Source organism: Calonectris borealis, chromosome 1 (assembly GCF_964195595.1).
Source record: "Calonectris borealis chromosome 1, bCalBor7.hap1.2, whole genome shotgun sequence".
Lineage (NCBI taxonomy): Eukaryota > Metazoa > Chordata > Aves > Procellariiformes > Procellariidae > Calonectris > Calonectris borealis.
The window spans coordinates 56,794,013-56,815,971 of NC_134312.1; the positions used below are offsets into that span (position 1 = coordinate 56,794,013).

Here is a 21,959-nt window from a genome sequence, read left to right on the forward strand (position 1 = left end):
GCAGCAGAGAGGCAAGGCAGGGCTGCCACTGCCGGCAGCACAACTGCTCCTGCCCCGGCCGCTACCTGGCCATGTGGCCTGCTCTGAGGCCAGTGCCAACGCAGGCTGAGCAGAGACCTCAGCTTGACGCTAGCAGGAGCCAGCGCAGAAATGGGGTCATAATTATCAATTGGCAGAAATTAAGAATTAAATCCAGTCTTGGCCCGGTCAAAAAACAAAGCCAAAGCCCAGCACTCTCCCAAGATGCAGTTTATTTACAAACCCACCGAATAAAGGAAAGTAAGAATCTAGTGTCATTTCAGAGTAGTTTGTGCTCACAGACAAGCGCTTTCAGTAGAAAGTCACAGACTCCATATCCAGAGCCACCACCACAAAGCAGCAATTCTCCACTCCTGACCTGCGTCCCCGCTGCCACCGCAGGGCGAGGAGGACGGGTTAGTCTCCCTGAGCCAGCTCCAACCTGAACCTCGTCCTGAGCTACAATGGTGCCAAAATATACACATTCCTGGAGTTAATTTACAGCTTTTTGGTTAACAGTTAAAAATCATCTAGAGACTAAACTGACAGCATGAAACACTCTTGTTTAGGGGAGAGGTGGTTTTTGTCTGCTCCCAGAGGAGACAAGGCCCACCCCCTAAGGCCATTACAGTGGTAATGGGCCGGTGCAGTCGGGCACCTCTTGTCAACGCCCCACACACCAGTGCCAGGGAGGTGGGATGAGGCTGATGCCGGTTCCCCCTTCTCAGCCCCGGCTCCAGGTCAGAGGAACTTGTCCAAGTGCTTCAGGGTTTGCCATCCCTCTCCCCGGCAGAGGCGAGCCCTTGGCTGGCAAGGAGGGATGTGCCACTCCTGCTCCTGTGCAGCAATGAGTCTCTCACCAGCCCAATTCCACTTGCACCCGCAGTGCCAGCTGCCAATGGCACCAGCTCTGACGGACCAAAGCCACCGCGCAAGGGCTTCCTCTTCCCCACAGCTACCGCAGCAGACACGCTCACACACCCACATTGCTGCTGGCCCACGGGGCAGCGCGTGAGGGGCTGCGGGTCCAGGCTGCTCCCCCAGGCACCGGGGGGGAGGCAGGGCTGAGGCAAGCAGAAGGTGGGGGTGGCAGAGACGGGGAAGGCTGGGAGGGGGCACTTGTTTTTGTGGCCAGAACACACTTGTCCTTTTGCAGCATCACCCTCGACCATCACCTCCCTCAGGTCTGCAGCTCGGCTTCTCGGGCCTGCTGCCATCTGTCCCAGGTGGCCTGGCAGCCCCCCCGAGGGGGCTTTTGTCACAGATACAAGTGGGTGGGGTGGGGGAGGGCAGGGGGTGAGACATGATGGGGGTGGGGAAGAGGAGCGTGCGCCATTGAGAAGGTTCCCCAGGATGGGGCGGGGTGGGGGTCACCCATCTATGTCCCAGCTGAAGAGATGGTGCTTCACGAGCATGTCCTGCACCCCTTCCTTCAGTGGCTTCTTCTCCTTCTCCTGCAGGATGACACAGAGACCGGGTCAGCGCACCGCACCCAGAAAAGGGGAGGTTGTGTCTGCCGGCAGAGCCCAAGCATGCCGAGGTCTCTGACACTCAGACAGAGCAGCCTTCTGCACTTCCCACCTCCGCGCAGCTGAAACAGGGAGAGGCCCTGCGGTTTGGAGAGCACCGGGGAAGGGAGGGGCTTGCCATTTCCCTCTGCCCCAGCTGGGCAGGGGCAGGCAGCACCCTCTGCCAGCACTGCCACACAGCTCCCGTGCACAGCCTGCCCTGGCAGGGAAAGTGGCCCCATCCACAGCCTCTGGCGCCGGCTCAAGAGGAGGCAGAGGATGGGCTAGAGCACAAAGCTGGGAGAGGGAGGCAGTAAGCAAAGCCCGCGGCTGAGAAAGAGGATGAGAGATGCCACCTACTCACCTCCCTTTTTATTGGCAGCTCCCAGTCCTGAGAGAGGCTGAAGGCAAATTTGCAGAGGACTCTGCAATGGAAGAGAGCGGTGGTAATGCACACACCCATCCACATCACACTCCCAGCCTGTGCCCACAACTGCTGCCCCCCGGCACACAATTGCACTGGCTCCTCAGCTTGCCCCAGCACGCCACTAAGCTTACAAGGATGAAATTCCTTGTTTGTTGGTGTTGAAAGGGGAGCACCGGCCATTCATCCCGTTTCCCCCTCCTCTTTGGGCTCCACATCCTGCCAGGCCCAGGCTGGAAAGAGAAGCTTGAAGATGTGACTCAAGTGCAACCCCTACAGAGCCTGACGCAGCAGCGCAGGGAGGCAGGAGCAGCCCCAGGCTCTGCAAGCCCACAGACACTCGTGGCTGACGACTGCAGGCAGCTGGCAATGGGGGGATTGCAGGTTCCTCTCCAGAAAGCAGACTCCTGCCAGTAGCACCTCAGAGTTTCTGCACCCCTCTCTCTCTCCCTGGAGTAAGAGAAGTGTCCTGACCCCCATGCACAAGTGCCGCATGGGGACGGCGCGCGGAGCTCCCCCGCTGGACCCGACTCTAAGCAGGGGCTGCAGGCCCGGCCTCAACCCTGTCCCTAGGACAGGGGTGCACAGCTCGGACCTCCTGGCAACAAGCTCGTCAGTCCTTCAGGCTCAGGGGAAACTCTTAGGTGAGGATCTCCTCCAACTCCCGCAGCAGTGAGGGAGCCGAGGCCCTCCACAGGAAGCTGGCTGGGAGAAATACGGCATAAGCCTCCACTCCGGCTCCACACAAACCTGGGCCCAGCCATGAACCAGTCCCGCTTGGTCCTTCGGCTGTGCTGAACTAGCCCTGCTCCCATGCTGCGAGAAAGCAGCCACAGGACATCGCAGCACAGAGGCGGAGGGGACTCCCTTCCTCCCATTCAGCAGCAGCACAGGGAGAACAGGGCACGCCGAGGTGTGTACACACGGGCCTGCTCCTGGCTACAGACGCTCCCACGGGGACCAGAGGCAAATGGGTGGCGCGGACAAAAGCCAGTTCCCGCAGGACGGCAGCGGCACCAGGGCTGGAATGGTGGTGGTGGCAGAGGGGTTTGCTCTGCAGCTCCCTGGGACTGGATGTGGCTTTGCAGAGTGCAGGAGGGCCAGGAGCAAGCAGTGTGGATGTGTGCCCTGGGCTGCAAGCGACGTGCTTTGTGCGAGCTCAGCCGCCTTCAGCCCCCGACGCCGCTCCCTCGCCTAACCAGGAGTCAGCCGGTGAGTGACTCCTTCCCGGCCAGCGACAGCCTGACTGTCTCCCTAGCACATTCCCTGTTCCCTGCCTGGACTCGTGGTGGCTGGCAGAGGACCTGGAGAGTAGGGGTTGCAAGAGGTACCATCAGAGTAGGTGCAGGGCACAGCAGGAGGTTGCTGGCAGGCAGAGGCTGTCTGCTTGTCACGACAGCTCCCCAGGAGCCAAGCTCTGCTCTTGATCAGGCAGGCACAGTGCATCGCATTAAACTGTCTAGACAGTTGCTGCTGCCTCAGCACACAGAAGGAAATCTCTGCAGTGGGGGTGTCTGGGCGGCCCACACTGCTACTCACTGGAGAGGGTCCAAAGCCAGCCACAGTGAGGGCCACCTCCTGCAGGGGAGGAGGAAATCCACCCCAGACCCTGGCAAGGCCCATGGGGACGGACTCACCTCAGCTCACATTTGATCTGCACCCAGCCGGGACTGCGCAGGAACGACCAGGGATGGAACCATTTCTCCACGGTCTGCAGACTTGAGCACAGCACCTCTAACCACAAATGCAGCACCTGCTCACTGCAGCAATGGGATGGAGGCATGTTACTCGGCTGAAGCCATGGGAAGAAGCCCCATTCCTTTGGGATAGTCTATTTTCAGCCCAAGCCTTGCCCCCAGCCCACAGTCCTGTTCCCAGTGGGAACAAGATAACCCAGTAAACTTGTGTGAGCCACTCCATGCAATGAGAGCTACTTCTTCCAGCCAGGAGCCAGGCCAGCGTGATGAACAAGAAAGGAGCAGGTCCCACTCCGTGGCTGCAGTGAGAGGGTAGATTGAAACAACTGCTGCCCTTGAGCCTGCTCTGCCCCCTCGCAAACTCCTCGCACCCCCAGCTCCCCCCGAGGGTTATCAGGACTGGATGACTCACTTGAGTCCAACGCAGATGAGGGAACGAAGCTTCACGTCCATCTGTGCATGTGCAGCATCGTGTGTCATGTTCACAGCCTGAACCGCCTGCAGGGTGGGAAGATGTGGTTACTGCCTTCTCAGCTTAGCCTTAGGCTGGGCTGGGCAGCCGTTTCAGCAACACACCCAAATGCTCCCCTCCCCAGAGCTCCCCACCCTCACCCAGTGCCACCTGCTAGCATCAGACGGCTTCACTTTCTGCCTTTCCCCAGCCACCTGGTGTCTCTACTGCTTTCCATCAGGGAAGGTCTGGGAGACTCTTGAGCATCTCCCTAGAGAAGGGCATCACCCTCCAGCAGCCTCCCCGGGAAACTTCCCCACACTAGGAGCTGGGCTCTGGCTGGGCTGGGGGCAGCACTCACCCGGTAAAGCAGCTCTTCTGGAGTGAGGACTTTGCCGTCTTCATCAAGCCTGCAAAGATCACAGCAGAGAGCTAGCTAGCTACGGAGCCACCCTACGCACAAGCAGGCCTTTCCCCCTCCATATCCCAACAGCTCTCTTGCTACTGCTGAGCCCACAGGTGATCCTGCAGCCATGACAGCACAAGATACAGCCCCAGAAGCAAACACAAAAGCGCGAACAAGGGGACAAAAGCCATTGCCAGCCTCAAATCAGCACAGGCACAGCAGCCCGCTGACACCACACCGACAGGCGGATGGGGCAGACCACCACCCTTCCCAAGGCAGAGAGCAGCAGCAGCTTGATGAGCACGTAGGAGCAGGGCACAGACCCAGCTGCTGCGCCTTACCTGTAAGTCTTGCAGAGCACAAGGCGAGAATACACAGAGTCAAAGTCCCGTTCCACTTCCCGGCTTGCAGCCTAGTAAGGCAGAGAGACAGTCAGTACACTCTGCCCTACAGCCCCCTCACCCCAGCCCTCTGGCAACACCGCCCCACAAAGGGAACTGCGACATCTCACCTCTTCAATGAACAGCCAGGGATGGCAGGGCCCCCCCAGCAGAGATGGCTTCTTCAGTCCATGTTCAAATATGGACTTCAAGGCTGGACACAGCGTCCCTCGCACCAAGTCCGTCACCCCTTCTGTGACCGAGTCATCTCCAGCGATGGAGTACTGAGGAACATGAAGAGCCAGCTCTCAGCATACTGGCGAGGGGGCAGAGCATGCAGGTGGTTCTCCAGCCTGCAGCTTCTCAGCGGACACCTCTTCCATTCCCAGGTGCCCACCAGCCCCCCCGCCTTAATCCCTTATGCTCTTGCTGGCTCTTGCGTAAGGCAGCACGTTCAGTGCTACTCCCCTGGGATTTGCTGGGACACCAGGACCTTTGTGCCTATGTGCTGCCCAGGAGATCACACAGGTGACCCTAGCACCGTTCAGCATGTGGGAACTGCTGCGGTTTGGTGTGATGCTGACTGAGCTAAGGTAAGGAGAAGGACTTGCACTGAGGGTCTCCGGGACTCTGTAAGCTGCTAAAAGTCAAGGCAAATGGGGGTAGATGGGAATTCCCAGGTCAGCTGGTACACCACTCCGAGGTATCACCCTGACACGCTGTTAGCACGAAGGATACTCCAAAATCAGGATGAGTGGGATCCTCTCTATTTCCACAGTTGGGAGCAGAACTGCTCAGCAGTACAGGGTGTGTTTATACACAGAGAGGTCAGCTGCATCGAAAGAACCAGCCCTGAGACGGGGGTGAGGAAGCAAGTGAGATGTCAATAGTGACATCTCTCTAGGGACTTCTCTTGAGGTCTCAGGTCAGCTTTTGAGCCCTTCTTCACTCTACAAATGCTGAGGAGGAGAGGGAGAACAAGGCCTTCTCCACTTCCCCTGCAAATTGCCTAGGCCAACAGCTGATGACGTTTGTCTCCTATCCGTTACCCCAGCCTTGGGGCCATATTGAGGTATCTGCTCTAAATAAGTGGCATCTCACCACTGCCAGCTGCGAGAGGAACTGAGACAGAGTGCCCTCTCGGGCACAACTGCTCGGGGAGAATCCACTGTGGCGACCGCAAAGCATGAGCAGGATCCACAGGCTCGGCCTCAAAGGAGGAAGAGAGCACAGGCAGGTGCTCCCCAGGTGGTTCGAGGGAGCTCCATAGGGGAGCGGGCAGAAACACTGCCCACAGGATCCTCCTGTGTACCTGCCTGCTGCTTTCTCAGCTTTCCCAAAGCTCATCTCTAGGGGCCTTGCAAGCCCCGGCATCAGCTCAGCTACCCCCTGCAGCCCTCTGGGACCCTCATTCTCCACTTGGTCAGCATCAGGAAGTTGAGCAAACAGGCTTAGGAAGATAAGTTGCCTGATCACATCACTAAGTGCTCAATAGCCAGAGAGAGCAAAGAGTCTCAAGAAGGGAAATATACAGCTCTTTTCAACTATGTTTTTTCAGCTATGAGTTATATTGGGGCTTTTTTGTGGTGGTTGTGGTTTCTTTTTTTAATTACCTCTTTGCTCCGCTCATCCAAGATCTCCACAAATTTTGCGGGAAACCAACCTGTAAAGAATGGACAAAGAAGCGAGTCTGACACTGAGAAAACTCTAACACAGACAAGACCAGAGCCCAGTGGAAGCTGAGAATAAATCAGAGTTCATAGGGTCCAACCTCAAAGAAGGATTTTGAGGAGCAGCCTCAAAATCACAAAAATGAAGGCAACTGCATGAGGAAGCCAATTGCAGGACACTGCCCACAAGCAGCAGAGATGACATGCACCCAGCCAGCCTTTGCCAGGAGGATGAAGCCTAAACTTGCTGTTTGCAAGAAGTAATCAGGTAGCTGCACGACTGCTCTCCTACCCTGCTTTAACACTTCCCTTGTTCCTGGCAGGTGCTCCAGGTCACTGGCAGAGCCTTTGCTACAAATGTGCCAGAGCAGTGGCTGTGGATGAATGGATGCTCCGCATCCGGCGCCGCTCTCCCCAATGCAACCCATCCTGCTCTCACCTCTCAGTCCATTCAGCTCTCCCACCCAACAGTGCTCGTCCTTCTGGGAAATGATCTGAAAAACAGGGAGTGGAAAACACTGGTTGAAGAGCGTGCAGGGCCAGGAGGGCTACAGCTGCCCAGTGTGTGTGCACAATACGGAACTGCTTTCTTCTCAACTATTTTGCCAATGTTCTCTTTGCACGTGGCCCAGGGCCTTCAAAGGCAAAAATCTACTGCAAACACAACGCTATCCCTGTTTTCCTCAATTTCAGATGGGACAACCACAGCTAAAATGCAAATGGATGCTTGTACAGTCTTACAACAGCTTAGTGCGCAGTGTTAAACCAGGACCCTGGTTGGACCAAATCAATCTTTTGCTCAGCTCTATGGCAGACACAAAAGGGACTTTCTGGTTGCATTGAGAATGACCCACAAGACAACACTGACAGGACCATACTGCCTCATCCCCAGGCAGTCCCCAGAGACATCAATGGCTTCCCTTGGACTCCTAACTGGGCTCTGAGCTGATCTCCTCCCTTCTTTCCCTGCAGAAGAGGCAGTGCAGTGTCCCAAACAAGTTGGGTCTACACGGTCTTGCCCTGGTCCCTGTCTCATAGGCTGACGCACCGTAATGATGTCATTCTTGCGGAAGCCCAGCTCATCGTCGTCGTGGCGCTCAAAGTCCAGTAGTGCCTTGGCTCGTCGTCGTCGGTTGCGGGAACAGGCGACATAGTTCTCGTGGTCCCGCTGGTGGCTCTCCATGCTGTAGTCTGGAGTCAGTTCCTAGCATGCATGTGGATGAAGAGCAAAGAGGAATGAAAAGCAACAGATCACTCCCAGCTGATCTGCCAAAGCTTGCATGCCCCTGTTCCCAAACCTTTTCCTTCTCCTAGCAGGCAGACAACCTCTCAGTGCAGCCCTCCTCCACCAGGGATGGGTTGAGCAACCCTCACCCTCCACCCGTTACACCTGGCATGTTCTTCCTCGAGCCCACACGCTCCAGGAGCATTTGAACAGCCTTGTCCTGTGGTGGACACTCAACACTCAAACCTGGAGCACACAGCAGTGCAGATCCAGCTGTTCCCACTCACAATGCTGCAGTTCTTGGGATCCACACACTGGAAGTGCCGTGCCACCTGGAGAATGGCCTCACGCAGGTCGGCCACCAGCTCTGTCTGCTTGATGTTCTTGGCTTTCAGTGCCTCCAGATCATCATCCCCTGGGGGAGCCCACACAGCCAGAGTGAAGGCGAGGAAAGAAAACAAGTATGAGGTATTTATTTTTTTGTTAACATTAGAAATCATTGATTCTACAGAAATCAAAAAGCCTGACATTAGAAGTGCCTACACTAAGGCAGGTACTTACTGCCAATCTACTCAATAATGTAAATAATCCATATCAATTTGACTGTCTCAAATTTTAAGGAGCTGGTATTTCAAACCACATATGGAACTGGAAGATGTCATCTTTGATCTGTCTGGAGAACTGAGTATACCAAGGCATTCTTGTGTACTACTTTAGAGAAGTGTCTATGCAGTATATAGACTGCTGAATGGTGGCACACAAAACTAGGGAACTTTCAAAAATTCTCTTCAACTGAAATTCTCTTGAAACTAAAACAGCTTTTGGTTGAACAACTTCTGATTTTTGCATACCTCACAGGCTGAGAGCATATTCTTCACTGAGTCTTGAAAAAGATTTGAAAAACCAAGACAGCCCACTTTCCTGTGTCAGTCTAGAAGTCAGAGCCATGAGAGAAAAGCCACCATCTACTTAAGACCTCGACCTCCCTAAAAGCCAGATTTCAAAGGGTTTGGGTGTACAGAAATGGTCATAAGTGCAAGGCATATTTCAACAGTTCCTAATTCCCCCAGGAGTTTTGACAGCCTATCTCTACTAATTTATGCAGAAATATAGCTAATGGGATAGACTCTTTAGGCAGTTAACATATTTGAATAGGAGCACAAAATTAGATTTTAAATTATTTTTACAATTGTTTGGTTTTTTTTGCTAAATTAAATTATTAGAGAACTAGACACGGAGCTTAAGAGAAAACTGAACTTTGCTTCTGGACTAGAAAAATTGTAGGGCATACTTACTCCCAGTCCAAGCAATGAAAATTAACAAAACCTCCTCCTCAGTGGGAGGGGTAGGAAATAGAGCATGTAAGAAGTCTCACTACAGTTTCAGAGATACAAAGATTGTAAATAGACAGGTGATCATGCAGACGGCGGGGATTCCCAGAAAATTCACGTTGCTAAAACAGAATGTGACTAAAGAAGAAACCACTCAACCGCAGCCTCACTAGCTCAGTGGGCTGCCCTCATTTACATAGATCACTGATTCCTTCTGTCATCATTCAGCCCCTTCTGGCCGAAATACCATGCTCCTCCCTCTGTACTCAGATCAATCCCACCAAAACACAAGCAGGAGACATGGGAAGCAAGTTCCATACCCTCCCACCTTCGAATATACACGATACAGAGGAAAGCAACAGGGGTTTCCACCAGATTCACCTCACTGCACCCGACACACCTGCATATACATTTCCAAAACAGGAAACCGGTGCAGGATTTGCACTGTGAGGAGGCTCTATTTTGAACCTGCAAAGACTCAGTAGCTGCACCGTTGTGCAGAGGAGGACTAGCTCTCCTGCACTTCCTTGTTGCAATGCCCATCCAACAGGAAAAGGGCAACACACGCATCTTGTTCTCCGCCAAACTACCTTTTGTTGTTTCTTCTTTCTATTCCTTCATTAGAAATCTGGTCCAATTCCTTGAACCTCAGCTAGAGAAAGCCCTGGCCGACCTGTTCTAGCGTAAGCAAGAGTCTGGCTTTGAGGCAGGAGAGGTTGGACTACAGACATCTAGAGGTCCCTTCCAAACAGTGCTCCTGTGATTCCATGACTCCTGTCCAACTCACTACTAAATCTGCATCCACTCTAAGGAAGAATAATTAAATTCTGCGTAAGTTCTTACTCACAACCAGACAACGGCTATATACCAGCTCTACACAGTAACTATCACAGGCAGCAGACTTTACACTTGAGGTTGATTGACAGTTTCCAGTATAAGGTGAATTTATCACATCCAAGCTTTCCTTCCGCTCACTTGCGCTGAGGTTTTCCATTCTGGTCATCTGCTGCAGGATGACAACTTCTCCATTTTAACCAACATTTTAATTGCTACTTTAATTAAGAATAATATTAGGTAAAAAACATGAGTGTCACTGTACAGAAACACCACTAAAATGAGAAAACACTATCAATCATCTCAGTTCTACCATTGATGCATTTTGAAGCTTGAACTTAAAATTTATCTTTGTGCGTGAGTATAACTCACTATCACCTTCATAACGCTACTGAAACTTGGTCAAGGAGACTATCTGAGACACAAGAAAGATGCATTTGGCAGCTAAGTTCCCTGCTGGTTCAGTTTGTACTGACTGTATGATAACATTTCATACAAGAAGTCTGAGTTTAGGTTGCACAAGCAACTATCCTGCATTTCTTCACTTCTGCATGCTTGACTTTACAGCTTCATTGGTCTTCTACCATAACTTTTATATGTAATGCTGTATGTGCTTGTAGCAAGCCTGTGACAATATATCAGCTTCCTGGAGAGCATCAGAAAAGCTCTTCTCTGAGAAGACCAGTAAAACTCAGTTTTAGATTTATTCAGGCCATTTCAACCACAACAAGAACACTGTTTGAACCCTGTAAATTCAGTATGCTGTCTTCCTCCGGAAATACAATTTCTGTGGTGAGATGTGGCAATTTCAAGAAAGCTAACCAGTTGCAAGGAAGCTGATGACAGCGAGGCTTACAATAGAAAGGGTTATTATGGAGTCACAGAAACAAGTTACTTTTAAACCCATGCAAAACCTATTCTAGCCGTACGATTTCTGGACATATGCTGGCTTAGCTCATAAGCAAAGAAAATTAAGACTTAAAAGTGTTCACAACATCGAACTCTCAGAGTAAGTAAGGGGGAACATCAGTGATGTTTGCATTTATAAATTTTGATGGGTGACACACTGGACCATCCTGCCCTGTCTCAAATCTCCAGAGATGTTCCTGAACTGAGCACAGTAAGATCAGGAGAGTACAACATCCAGCCTGTGGACTGCATACGGTCTGCCAGAAAATGTATTTGACCTGTTGGTCAGTGCAAGAAGGACATTAGAGCTGGGCTAGGCTGCAGCCCGCTGTTAGTCACCATTTAAGGACTAACCACCTAACTAAAATTAACTTTCTGAGCTCAGACCAAAGCAAGCAAGTAGGAAACTGCACTTCTTCCCTCTCATCCTTCAGTTCTGGCTCCCTCCTCTCCTCTTCCTCTGTCCCAGTGTTTCCCTGCTTTGCTCACTCCCTTCCCTCCTAGGCTGCTATATCCATCAACACCACATGAAAGGCACAGGATTGTCCTCACCGAAAAGTAGAGAGGTGATGCCAGATTTCCTGCGCTGAGTCCTGCGCCGCACAATCTGAGCGAGAGGGAAGAGAGAGAACAAAGTGCACACATTAGGACAGATTTCAGAAATAAAATAAAGCAATCCTCCACCCAAGTCAGCTCTGGGCAAGGGGCCCTGACAGCTACCACTAGAAGGGGCAGGCAAGTGAACTGGCAATTTTAGGCAGGAGTTGTTCCAGTTCTAACACAATGAATCAGCTCTACTGCTTGATCTGCTCCACGTGCAATGGGTTATTTATAGCTCAATTATTACGAAAGCATAATTGAAGTTCAAGAATCAACCATGATTCCAGTGAATAATTTTTGTTCTAATTCTACTTGTTGCCAAAAGCAGTTCTACATGTAATTATATATAAATTTCTAAGTGGATGGCTATTACATTTTAGAATTGCAGGACTGTCTTGTGATTAGCACACAGATGAGCATCAAGAATATATCTTCCACACAGGCTTGACAAGCAGGAGCTACTACATCTGCAACTGCAGACTGTAGTCCAAGATTAAACACAGGCGCATTTTTTATTCAGCTTCTCAAAGGCTACTGCTGTTTTCTGACTCTACCTTCCAGAGATATTTTAGTGTATCAGTTTCTTACTAGTGGATTAACTCCAGTTCCTGCTCTGCATACTCCAAGCAAATTCTGCCAAAAGCGTATGTTGTTTCTTTTAGTTTCCATTAATAAAATGCATCGCTTTCCATCATAACTCTCATTAATGATAATTACAATCGATGTCAAATCCCTGTCACCTGGGGATTTATCAACCAGGACAAATCTGGCAGCATTTAATTAGCACAGACCTCCCCCTCACTTCCCAATACCTTTTCTCCACTGGATGACACAGCCATCCTGGAGCCAAAATCCTCTCAGACAGGAGGACTTCTTGCTCAAAAACAGCAATTGGGAGGGAACACATAAGGGAATGGTAAAAAAGGAGCAGCAGAGGCAGATGGGATTGTGTGCACTCACTTTGGATAAATTGTTGACAGTGGAGCTGGAGTTGAGCAGCTGCCCTTGGTCAGCAATGAGGTAGGCCAAGTGTTTGCGACGCTGGGTCTCCACTGCCACATCTGTCAGCGAGCCAGCCACGCGCATGGCCTCCTGCAGCAACACGTCTGCATCTTCAATCTGGCTTGGGATGTCCGAGAGCGTGTTGAAGATTGAGGCAGAGTTCTCGGACTGGATTAGCTCATCCTCCTGCAATGATGCAGTCATTTTGCCACACAGAACAGTGAGCATGACAGCTATGCATCTGACAGCCCCAAGAGCAATTTTACATTCAGTATACAGCCTGGGCCAGAAAAAATGCAGGTACAAGTAGGAAGAGCCCAAGCTACCTATGGGAGGGGAACAGCATCTTTTACTACTCTACTGCACTGAGAGCTGCCCCCAAAATTCTAGGTGGCATGTTTTTGAATCACAGCATCCATCATTGAAATAAAGTCAAATCAGCAAGGAAAGACAAAACAGAAGCTATTCTGCACCCACCGCCAGGACTGGGCACAACAGGAATCTTACTGGGGACAAGGGAATGGAAGCCGCTCAGTCTAACACACTATAGAGCGCCTACCATGTCAAACTGTGCTCCACCTTCCCCTTATTCCCAGCAAGCTGACCACAAAATTATTTTTTGCATAAAAAGGAAAAGATCAGGTGGTTAAATGTAAGCCAGCCAAATCAAATGTAATCAGGACAATGCTAATCTATTGCAGCATTCAACAGTGCCATCAAAAGTTTCCCAGATGACCACAACCTCAGCTTTCTATCTCTGCTCAGAGATGGTGCAAAATCAAGACGTATCTTGGTTTAGGTAAGATGGTCCCTCAGGTTGGGATCTAGGCTGAATAGAGCGGGGCAGCTGATGGGGTTTAATTATGAGGGAACAAATGAGGTAGGCAGGGGAAACAGCAATCCCTGAATCCTGTGAAGTGCCTTGGAAGTTCTTCACAGCCCCCAGTTCTGAGGAAGGCAGGAAGTCGCCTTCCCGAGCACATGCCCAAACCACGCACAGGAAGTGGATACAAAACCTTCTTGCCCCTAAAACTCAGAATTAAACACCTAGTTGCTATAAAGGAGGAAGAGAAGGTGGGAATTACCTTCATACTGAGCATGCCCAAAGTGAGTTGGAACAGCACCAGAGAGCCCTGGTAGAAGAAGAGGTCCCAAATACGTAGCAGGAGCTTGATGTGGACAACACTAGCGAAAGAGGTGAGGAACCAGTGCAAGGTGATCAAGGAGAGCTCTGTGAATAAAGACACAGAAAAGAAACATGACAAGGGAAATCAGCCAACCAGTGAAGATGGACTCTCCTAAGCGCTCTCCTCCCAGCTCAAAGATAACCATGCACTGCCTCCAGGGCCAGGAAGTTTGCTCCTAGCCTTGCTGTTCTCCCTTTGTGAAACAATGATTTTTGTCTGCTTGTCACCCTGGCAAGAAAAGCTATGGTTTCTAGGGCACACTTTTACCGATGTCGTGCTCCTGGAGCAGCTTGTCCAGGCGGGGCAAGTACTGCACGATGAGCTGTCGCAGGACACGCTGATCAGTCTGCACACCCATCAGAGTGGTGCTGAAGTAGGAGGCAGGAACCAGTTCCTCAATGATAGCGCACATCATCCAGAACGCATCTTCCTCCTCCAAGAAGAGCAGCAGAGAGGCAGCCATCTAGGATTTTGAAGGAAGAAGAATTGCACGTCCTAAGAGGAGCAGAACTCTTTCCCCACTTCCTCACATAAAAAGATGGACCAGTATCTAGGTGACCAATATCTTCCTTCCTCCACAGCAGCAATCCTGCAGTCTCCCACTGAAGTGATTTCTCCTCAGCGTAATGTCTGTCCCTCCCCAACAGATGGACTGAATTCTTCCACATCTTTGGACATGTGGTGCTACTCTGCTCTCCCTTCTGTAGGAAAAACATTCCATGTGGAAGGGATTTCCCTTCAGCTCATTTGGAGGCCATAGTGTCTGGCAGCACTGCCTCAAATCACTTGCCTCAGCATAGCCACCACAGACAAAATGATCCCCATCATAAAGACACTCTGAAAGCAGGTTACCATGCCAGTGCCTTGGCAATATCCAATCTCTGGGTAGAGCCAGGCAAGTCCCCGTAGTATCCTGCGTAGCCGTGGCACCCCAATACTGTTCATGTTGGAGAAGCAGGCATTGCTGGGCATCGTGCGGAGCAAGTCCTTTTCAATCTGCAAGACAGCCATAAGCAAGGACAGGGTCAGCTAGCAGCATCTGAACAATTGCCTTCTGCTCTCTGCACTTCCCCAGGGCCTCTTGCCTCAGGGAACTCTGCGTCCCTACACTCATGCGTAAGTCCTTAGGCATCAAAGAAGATGGCCCTGTCCAAGCACCTGGGGTCAGTTTAACAGCCGTCACTGACATGTGGGAAAATGCCAGTTCAGACGGTGACTTGGTGTCTCCCAAGAAATACTTGCCTAAACTCAGTCCCTAGCTTCACCACTGAGAATAGCAGGCATACTGGTTGGGAATTTCATCTGCTTGGATGTCAAGCAAGGCTTCCCAACAAACCTATCCCAGAAAGAAACCAACAACCTGGCCACATCTGTGACAGGGGACTTGGAGGTGAACAGCCCACAGATGTCTCCACTGTTGTTCCTCCTTCCAACCATTTTGAATTTTTTAGTGAGAGGTGAACATGTGCAGATCTCGGTTTCTTTTGCCATGGCCTTTGCCTTCTCCCACAAAAGGAGAAGTCAGAGGAAGAGGGAAAATACCCTGTAACAGTCGTCTTGGTGTTCAGAGACTTTATAATTGAGGGAACAAAGACAGTCCCTAGAAGCAGCTGCCACTACCTCAACAGAGGTACATGTGTCAGCCTTTCACCCTGTACTTCCCTCAATGAGTATCAGGATGCTTGCTAAGACGCAACTGCAGCACTGTTTTCTAGCCTGCAGGTAGCATGGGTCCAACCCCTTCCCGGCTGTCCTAGGAAGGAGCAGAGCTGCACAGTTGCTATTCCAACAAAACAAAGGAGAAATATGCCCAACAGGATTAAGCCTTAGCAGGACTCATGTCCTCTCAACTGTCCCTGCTGCAGGTGTTAGGCAGACACCCCTTCCTCCTCATGCAGCAAATCTTGCCGTTCTCCCCACTCTCCTACCTGTTTGGCAGCAATGGTTTCATCATTAGAGCTGTTTTTCACGATATCCCGATATGACATCTCTGAATTCCTCTTCTTCTGCAAGGCCCCCGACAGGCGCATCCACAGCTGGGAGGACAGGGTGAACAGAGATAGGAAGAGTCACTAAGACAGCCACAGAAAGCCGTAATCTGGCACCCTTTCAAGCAAGAGAAAGTAGTCTTGCTCCACTGTCTCTTACTCCAGGCAGGAGAGCCCGCCCAGAACAGGCAGCACTCTCACCTGTGGCCTCATGCTGTGAGGGATGCCAGCCAGCACCAGGGAGCGCAGCTTGTCTGAATGCGGTAGGGTGACCTCAATTTTGTCCCAGGTGAGGTCACCCACGTCATGGTTGTGTGTGAATTCCAGATGAGCCTGCCACTTGAGTCTCTGCTGTGGCTCCTCCGTCAGTGGGACCCCCAGAAGCTTGCTGGAGTTTGGCTCAGCACCATCTGCCTCAGCAATGGGAAGAGAATGAAATCGAGACAAGTGAGAGAGGGAACAGGAGAGGGAACAAACACAGGGCAGGGTGGGGAGTAAGAAGGCCATCTGAAGAAAGCACATTAAAAACATTCACATCTTCCAGCCAGAGCATGGAAAGGCAAAGCTTGGTTTCTGTCTTCTCCATGCAGCAAATTTTATGGTCATAAGCAAAAGGCACTGGGGCCTTGAGAACTAAGAAGCTGTTGGCAGGCTTCTAGTCTCTACTTACTCATGATTTAGAGCAGAGTGTGGCTGGAATTAAACAAGACCCCAGCAGCAGTCATCCTGCTGGGTTTTGTAAGGATCTGTAAATCAGGCTGATAAAAGTATAGCAAGCCTCAGAGGTGGCAAGCAGAAGCTGTATGCTCATGCAAGTAATGAGGTGCAAAATGTTAACTTTGGGGAAATTTAATCACCGAAAAAGCTTTAATAAGGACACTTCCAAATTCACAATGAGAGAGCACCTTAACCTGAGGCTGGCTTTCTAAAATAGATACTTTAGCACAAGTACAGGTTTGACGTAAGGCACTCTATCCTTCATCATATAACACATCCCAACAATGCAGTCCAAATCTTTCAGCTGATTTTATAATGCACAAGTCTATCAAATGTTCTGGCTGAAGAAAATCGCTGTGTCCTGTCCTCATCTCCGGGTCATTGCTTCAAAGAGGATCCTCTATGACTCAAGGTGCCTCAGGACACATATGCAAACAACTTCTGCCTTTGCACTGTACGGCCTGAGCCCTGGAAACATCTTCTCAGAGCACACAGAGCAATTCCTACGTCCCCCACTCCTTTCTCTTCCTCTTTGCAAAGGCAGCCAGCTGTTGTAGTTCAATGCCCAGCTGCAATAACTCTCCACACCTCCTTCTATTTGGTCGCCTGCCTCTGTATCTTGCAGAAAAACTAGGATGTGGGTTCTGCCCCTACAATTTGCCCTACACTTTGCCAAGCTGCTGGGATGGGTAGAACACATACTGCTGCCACTCACTGTGGCTGTGAGTTTTTCAACAGACAGCATGTGTCACTCTGCCTGCTATCAGTGCTTACAGTGCTACTGAACATGACAGAGACCCCGTTGTCAACTGGGAAAGTTGCCCTTCCCCAGCATGCAGCTGCTAATGGAAATGGTAACTTCTCTTAACTTTTCTCTCTCTTACCCATGGCACAAGCGTAAGGGGATGGAAATGACTGCTGCATAGTCTATGCTCCAGACTCCTGTAAGGCCAGCATGTCTAATGCACTTGATTACAATGGTAGGATACAGAAAGATGACAGGTGGGTAAACAAGACCTAGCACAGAATGGTTGCAAAATCACCCTGCCATACTTGGAAGCATGGGAAGGGCTGGATGCAGGACACAATGGAAGGGGGAGGGATGGGACTGGCTTTACCTTCCTTATCAACTCGGAAACCGAATTCATCATAGCGGAACTCTGGCTGCTCAATGGATTCTTCTTTCTGGGAGACGTGAGGAAGGAGAACAGACACTCTCACCAGTTCAGCACTGAATAACTGAACAGAGACATGTGGATATTGCCCCATCCCACCATTGTCCACACTGTGCCCTCTGAGCAACTAGACTCCTTGCCCTTTTATTTTCAATGCCTCCCACCACAATTCCCAGCTGGGGAGGTGTTGCGTGCCATTCCCATTTAGACTTCTCCATGGAATTGAAGCCTGCCTTCACACCTCCACAGATTTTCCCAGCAAACCTTTTTCCAGCAGGGCTTGAGCACAGCATCGTATCAAGATCAGAACTTCCCACCTGGAGAGGCATGCAGCCCTCCTCATGGACTGAGGAATCCACACACGCCAGCTAAAGTGGTGCCTACTGTCTGCACCTCTAATACACAGCAGTCCTCTGCTACCTCTGCATACACACTGCAAAATCATCTCCCTGCATTGCTCCATCTCCTGCCTGTTGCTTTCAGATTTCTCTGAAAGGTAGCAGGCAAAACTGGGATTTGCACCTGTGAAGCAAACCCAAATTATAGGCCAAAGGAAAGTAAGGTCCTCCCTGACCCAAATCTCAACTTTCCTCATCTATGCTCGTGGTTGGCATTGGGGTGTACACACTGGAGGTTACAATCAAGCTTTTTTAAGGAGTGCAAGCCTACAGATACCTCTCCTTCCCTGCAAACCCACCTGCCCTTCCTGTGGGGTCTCGCAACCCGGCAGCACCCAAGGAGCATGCTTCTAGCATAGCTCCACAATAAGTTTCAACCTGCATCACTGGGCTCAGCTGCCTTCAGCAAACACTGCGGGTAAGTTACTAAATTCCACGTCTGCTTCCTTCCTTCCTGCTCTGCCCACCTGGTGACTAGTCTTGAGGCTAGCACTTCCTGCCATGCACAAGCCATCCAGAGTAGCTTGATGGTGACAGAGACTCCCTGAGGGTGTCAACATTTTTACAGTGGAGCAATAGTTGCAAAACAGCAGGGCAATAATTCACACAAGTTTCCTCGTGCTCTGCAAGATCCTCTTGCAAGAGCCAGGATGCAGCCGCAAAACACATGAAGTTTAAGTAGCAAACAAGCATCCACAACCAAACCACTGGAGGAAGGGTCCATCTCTCCCCCCTTTTCCCTGTGACTTTCAGAGACCACCAGAAATCACCAGGGTCCCTTTACTTCTGGGCAAAGCCAGAGAACACCCCCTCCCTGCCCCACACTGTACCTGTATGTATTTTGCCAGGATCTCCTGAGGCCAAATGCTGGGAGTGAGTGCTGAGAAGGGACCCCCAGCAGAGGGAGTGTGATGGCCTAAACAGAAAGAGATCAACATATAGCAGTGAAAACCTGGAAGAACTCCCTTGGAAGACGCACACTCGATACAGACTGTTCCAGCAAGAGAAGGACTCTCTCAGCTGTTTGTCGCTACTGCAGCTCTAGACATTGAGACAGCTCCCACTTCACCAAGGAAGCAAATAATTTCAGATGGTTTTGTCCCTTATCATCAAGCAAAAGAAGCAGATAAGGCCAAACGGAGTTCCCTCTAAGAAAGAGACTTTTAGGGAAGAGAAATGGTTCCATGGCACCATGTGATCTTTCCTCTGCTTGGAAAAGCTGTGCGGTCAGTGCCAAGCCAGGGGAACCATTACCAAAAAAATTATTATGGAGAAGTAAACCCGTCCTACAGAGTCACTGACCCCAGCACCAGCAGCACTCCACAGATCCCTGAAACTTTGTCACCAGGCACCAAAATGGGAAATCAGAGCCCTCAGCAAGACGCTCCCCTTGCTGTCCCAGAAGGGGTGGGACACTTCTGCCCCTCCCTGCAAGGTTGTCAGACCACGCATGAAGAGCTGCAGCAACTGAAGTATGCTTGTCATCATGGTCTTTTGTGTTCAAGGTAAGCGCCTTCCCAGTCTCAGGGAGCGTCCCACTGAACAGCTTCCTTTGTAATAACAGCAGATGTCAAGTTTTGCAACTGAAGCAGATAAGCACGTCCCAGGCCTTCCACTGTGCACATCAGCGACAAAAAAAGTTTACTTGGCTTTGAAGTATAGTCTCCCTCAGGGTTATATGCCTGAAATAACCAGCTGGGAAGGAAGGTGTACATAAAAATATGGGGTGGGAGAGTAGGCAACTGTAAGAGGGACATGCTGGAGGAGACCTAGTTTTACCTCAGTAGCTCACAGTTGAACTCCAGTAATTCTTCAGCCTTCTGCCTGCCCTAGAGTTACCATTTTACAGCAAAAATCTCTCAGATCATAAGCAAGCCACCTACTTTGGTGCAAGTCTTAGGAGGAGAACAGAACCAAGCAAATCTTATGAAAAATGGGCAAGGCAGACTACATTTTAACCTCCTTCTCCCTCTGCATTCAATGGCTTCTGCAGGCTTCAGCACAGGGTAAAAGAAGGAACTGAGTTCACCCTGAGTGAAAAGGCAGCTGGGTCACAAAGAGAGGGGCAGTCTCTTCTCCCCCAATTTGACCAGACAGCATGTTAATGTAGAGAATGGCTCTTGGAACCGCTAATTTTCTTTTACTAAGTTGCAGCTGAAGAAAGGACAAGCAACCAAACAAGAAGGTACTGTGCCCATTTTTGTCTGCTCACCTGACATTGCGCTAGGTAAGGCTGAGTAGCAAAGGCTGTCAGCAGATCCAGAAATGCTGTTCTCAGAGGTGAGAGGTCACTATCCTGTTATAAAAAGGAAAAAAAGAGAAATGGTGATGAGATAATTCAATTAGCATCTAAGAACATGGTGGGGGACAGACAGACCTCTCACGCACAACTTCCCCACAGGAAAATTAAATCCCTTAGTTTTTAAGTTCCCCACAGGAAAATTAAATTCCAGAGACTCGAATTTCCTCTTGGTTTCATACTTACCCATCAGCTAGAAAGAGCACACTGTAATTTACCAAATTCCCTGTGACAGTAACAGCATTGCTGATTGAAAAAACATCAAAAATCAAGTCAACTTTCATCACCTTTTCCATCACACATTGTGAGTGAAATTTAATTGTGAATACTAAAAAAACCACACCATACATCATCATTCTCTGAATACACTGTCCATGGAGAAGGGACTGGAATGGTGAAAAGGGTATAAGGGTGTATCATTAGATCAATAAGCCTGAACGAGATTTTAGGGATAGCATCACAAGAGCAAAGTATGTTTGGCTGTGGAATACAGCTCCCTGAAGGGAGCTGGGAAAGCTTCCGACAAGGATTTTCTGTGATGAACTGGACCAGGATATGGACAACATGCGATCGAGTACCTCTGCAATGAGCCAGGAGCCAGGCTCCTCTAAACTAAATCTGGTGATAGAGCTCAGATGATGAAAGAGCCCACATAGCTCCCCTCCTTACTTTCCTGATACTAGTTCACAGCAGATTTTTATAGGGGTTTTCCAGGAAAACGACGGAATAGTTCAGTAATCAGAGAGAGGTATTTTGGACTTTTAAGATCAACCTTATAACTGTGGGTGGGAGACAGCAAGAGCCACCTCTAGCAAGCAGTTAAGGCCAGTGCTGGGATATATCAGTCATTTGCACTTCCTTGGGAAAGAACCTGGGAGAAACTAACATTTGCATGTCTGGGATGGGTTTTCCAGCTTCCCCTTTTCAGTAAAGCTACTTATGACTGCAAACCACTACAAGAAGGAACCTCAGGGATTCATCCAGCAGGCCCTGTCCAAGTTGTTTATAGTGCTCAATAGTACCAGGTTATATGGCTTTTGCATCTCCGTGAGCTTTCCAGTGAGCACTTGCAGCCTGGAAGTGGCTTTCTACAGCAGTCCAAGATAAGCAGCTGTAAAACACTGCGAAAGCATAAAAAGCATCTGTGTCTGAGAACGCAAATGATAAGGCTTCTTCCTCCCAGATTTAAACAGTTCTCTGCTTGAGAAAGGCTGGCATGGATGAACAGACACTCTGATCTTCTGACACTAACTCTCAAAGCAAAAAGAAAAAAAAACTTCAGCTTTTGTTTCTGAGAAGTAACATTGTCCACACAATGGCCAGTCACTATCCTTCCCATCACCCTAGCCCCACTTGTTCTCTCAGCACCAGATCTTCCCTCAGTAGCTGAAGACATAACAAGAATTACAAAATGAGCACCTGCACACTCATTTTACATGGGAACGCACACAGCACGCACACCAAGCACGTAAATCTGCTGACAATCTTACTCCCTTTTCAACATCACCGTGAATCTAGTCTGATGCTTTTTTTTCAGGCTTATCACTGCCCTGCGACCACAGCTGCTCTGTTCCTGAGCCTGCAATATGTCCTTCTCTCCTGCCTTCTCTCAGCCCAGTTAACCCTGTTTCCAATGACTTTTATAGGAACGCAGTCACTGTTTCAGCCACGTGGTATGTCTGCCATGCTTCTTGTTACTGTGCTCTGACTCCGTGCTCAGTGCCTCAAGCTTGTGAGTAG

The 21,959-nt window shown here is 50.1% G+C and overlaps 1 protein-coding gene across 2 annotated transcripts in view; it reads right to left on the reverse strand.

The window, feature by feature from the left end:
* Window positions 1-234: 234 nt before the first annotated feature.
* Window positions 235-21,959, reverse strand: part of SGSM3 (small G protein signaling modulator 3) — a 32,355-nt gene continuing 10,630 nt past the window's right edge. The window contains exons 3-23 of one of the 2 annotated variants that reach the window (XM_075154805.1): window positions 20,133-20,216; window positions 18,751-18,836; window positions 17,466-17,532; window positions 15,832-16,040; window positions 15,571-15,678; window positions 14,495-14,638; window positions 13,910-14,105; window positions 13,541-13,686; window positions 12,414-12,641; window positions 11,406-11,460; window positions 8,067-8,194; window positions 7,603-7,758; window positions 6,994-7,048; window positions 6,498-6,547; window positions 5,016-5,168; window positions 4,846-4,916; window positions 4,460-4,508; window positions 4,060-4,145; window positions 3,588-3,710; window positions 1,891-1,951; window positions 235-1,472 (exon numbers count right to left, since the gene is read on the reverse strand). In XM_075154805.1, coding sequence (XP_075010906.1) covers window positions 1,389-1,472; window positions 1,891-1,951; window positions 3,588-3,710; window positions 4,060-4,145; window positions 4,460-4,508; window positions 4,846-4,916; window positions 5,016-5,168; window positions 6,498-6,547; window positions 6,994-7,048; window positions 7,603-7,758; window positions 8,067-8,194; window positions 11,406-11,460; window positions 12,414-12,641; window positions 13,541-13,686; window positions 13,910-14,105; window positions 14,495-14,638; window positions 15,571-15,678; window positions 15,832-16,040; window positions 17,466-17,532; window positions 18,751-18,836; window positions 20,133-20,139 — 2,262 coding nt within the window. In that variant the 5' untranslated portion in view covers window positions 20,140-20,216 and the 3' untranslated portion in view covers window positions 235-1,388. The remainder of the gene's footprint in view (window positions 1,473-1,890; window positions 1,952-3,587; window positions 3,711-4,059; window positions 4,146-4,459; window positions 4,509-4,845; window positions 4,917-5,015; window positions 5,169-6,497; window positions 6,548-6,993; window positions 7,049-7,602; window positions 7,759-8,066; window positions 8,195-11,405; window positions 11,461-12,413; window positions 12,642-13,540; window positions 13,687-13,909; window positions 14,106-14,494; window positions 14,639-15,570; window positions 15,679-15,831; window positions 16,041-17,465; window positions 17,533-18,750; window positions 18,837-20,132; window positions 20,217-21,959) is intronic. The other variant, XM_075154813.1, reaches the window with a different exon arrangement.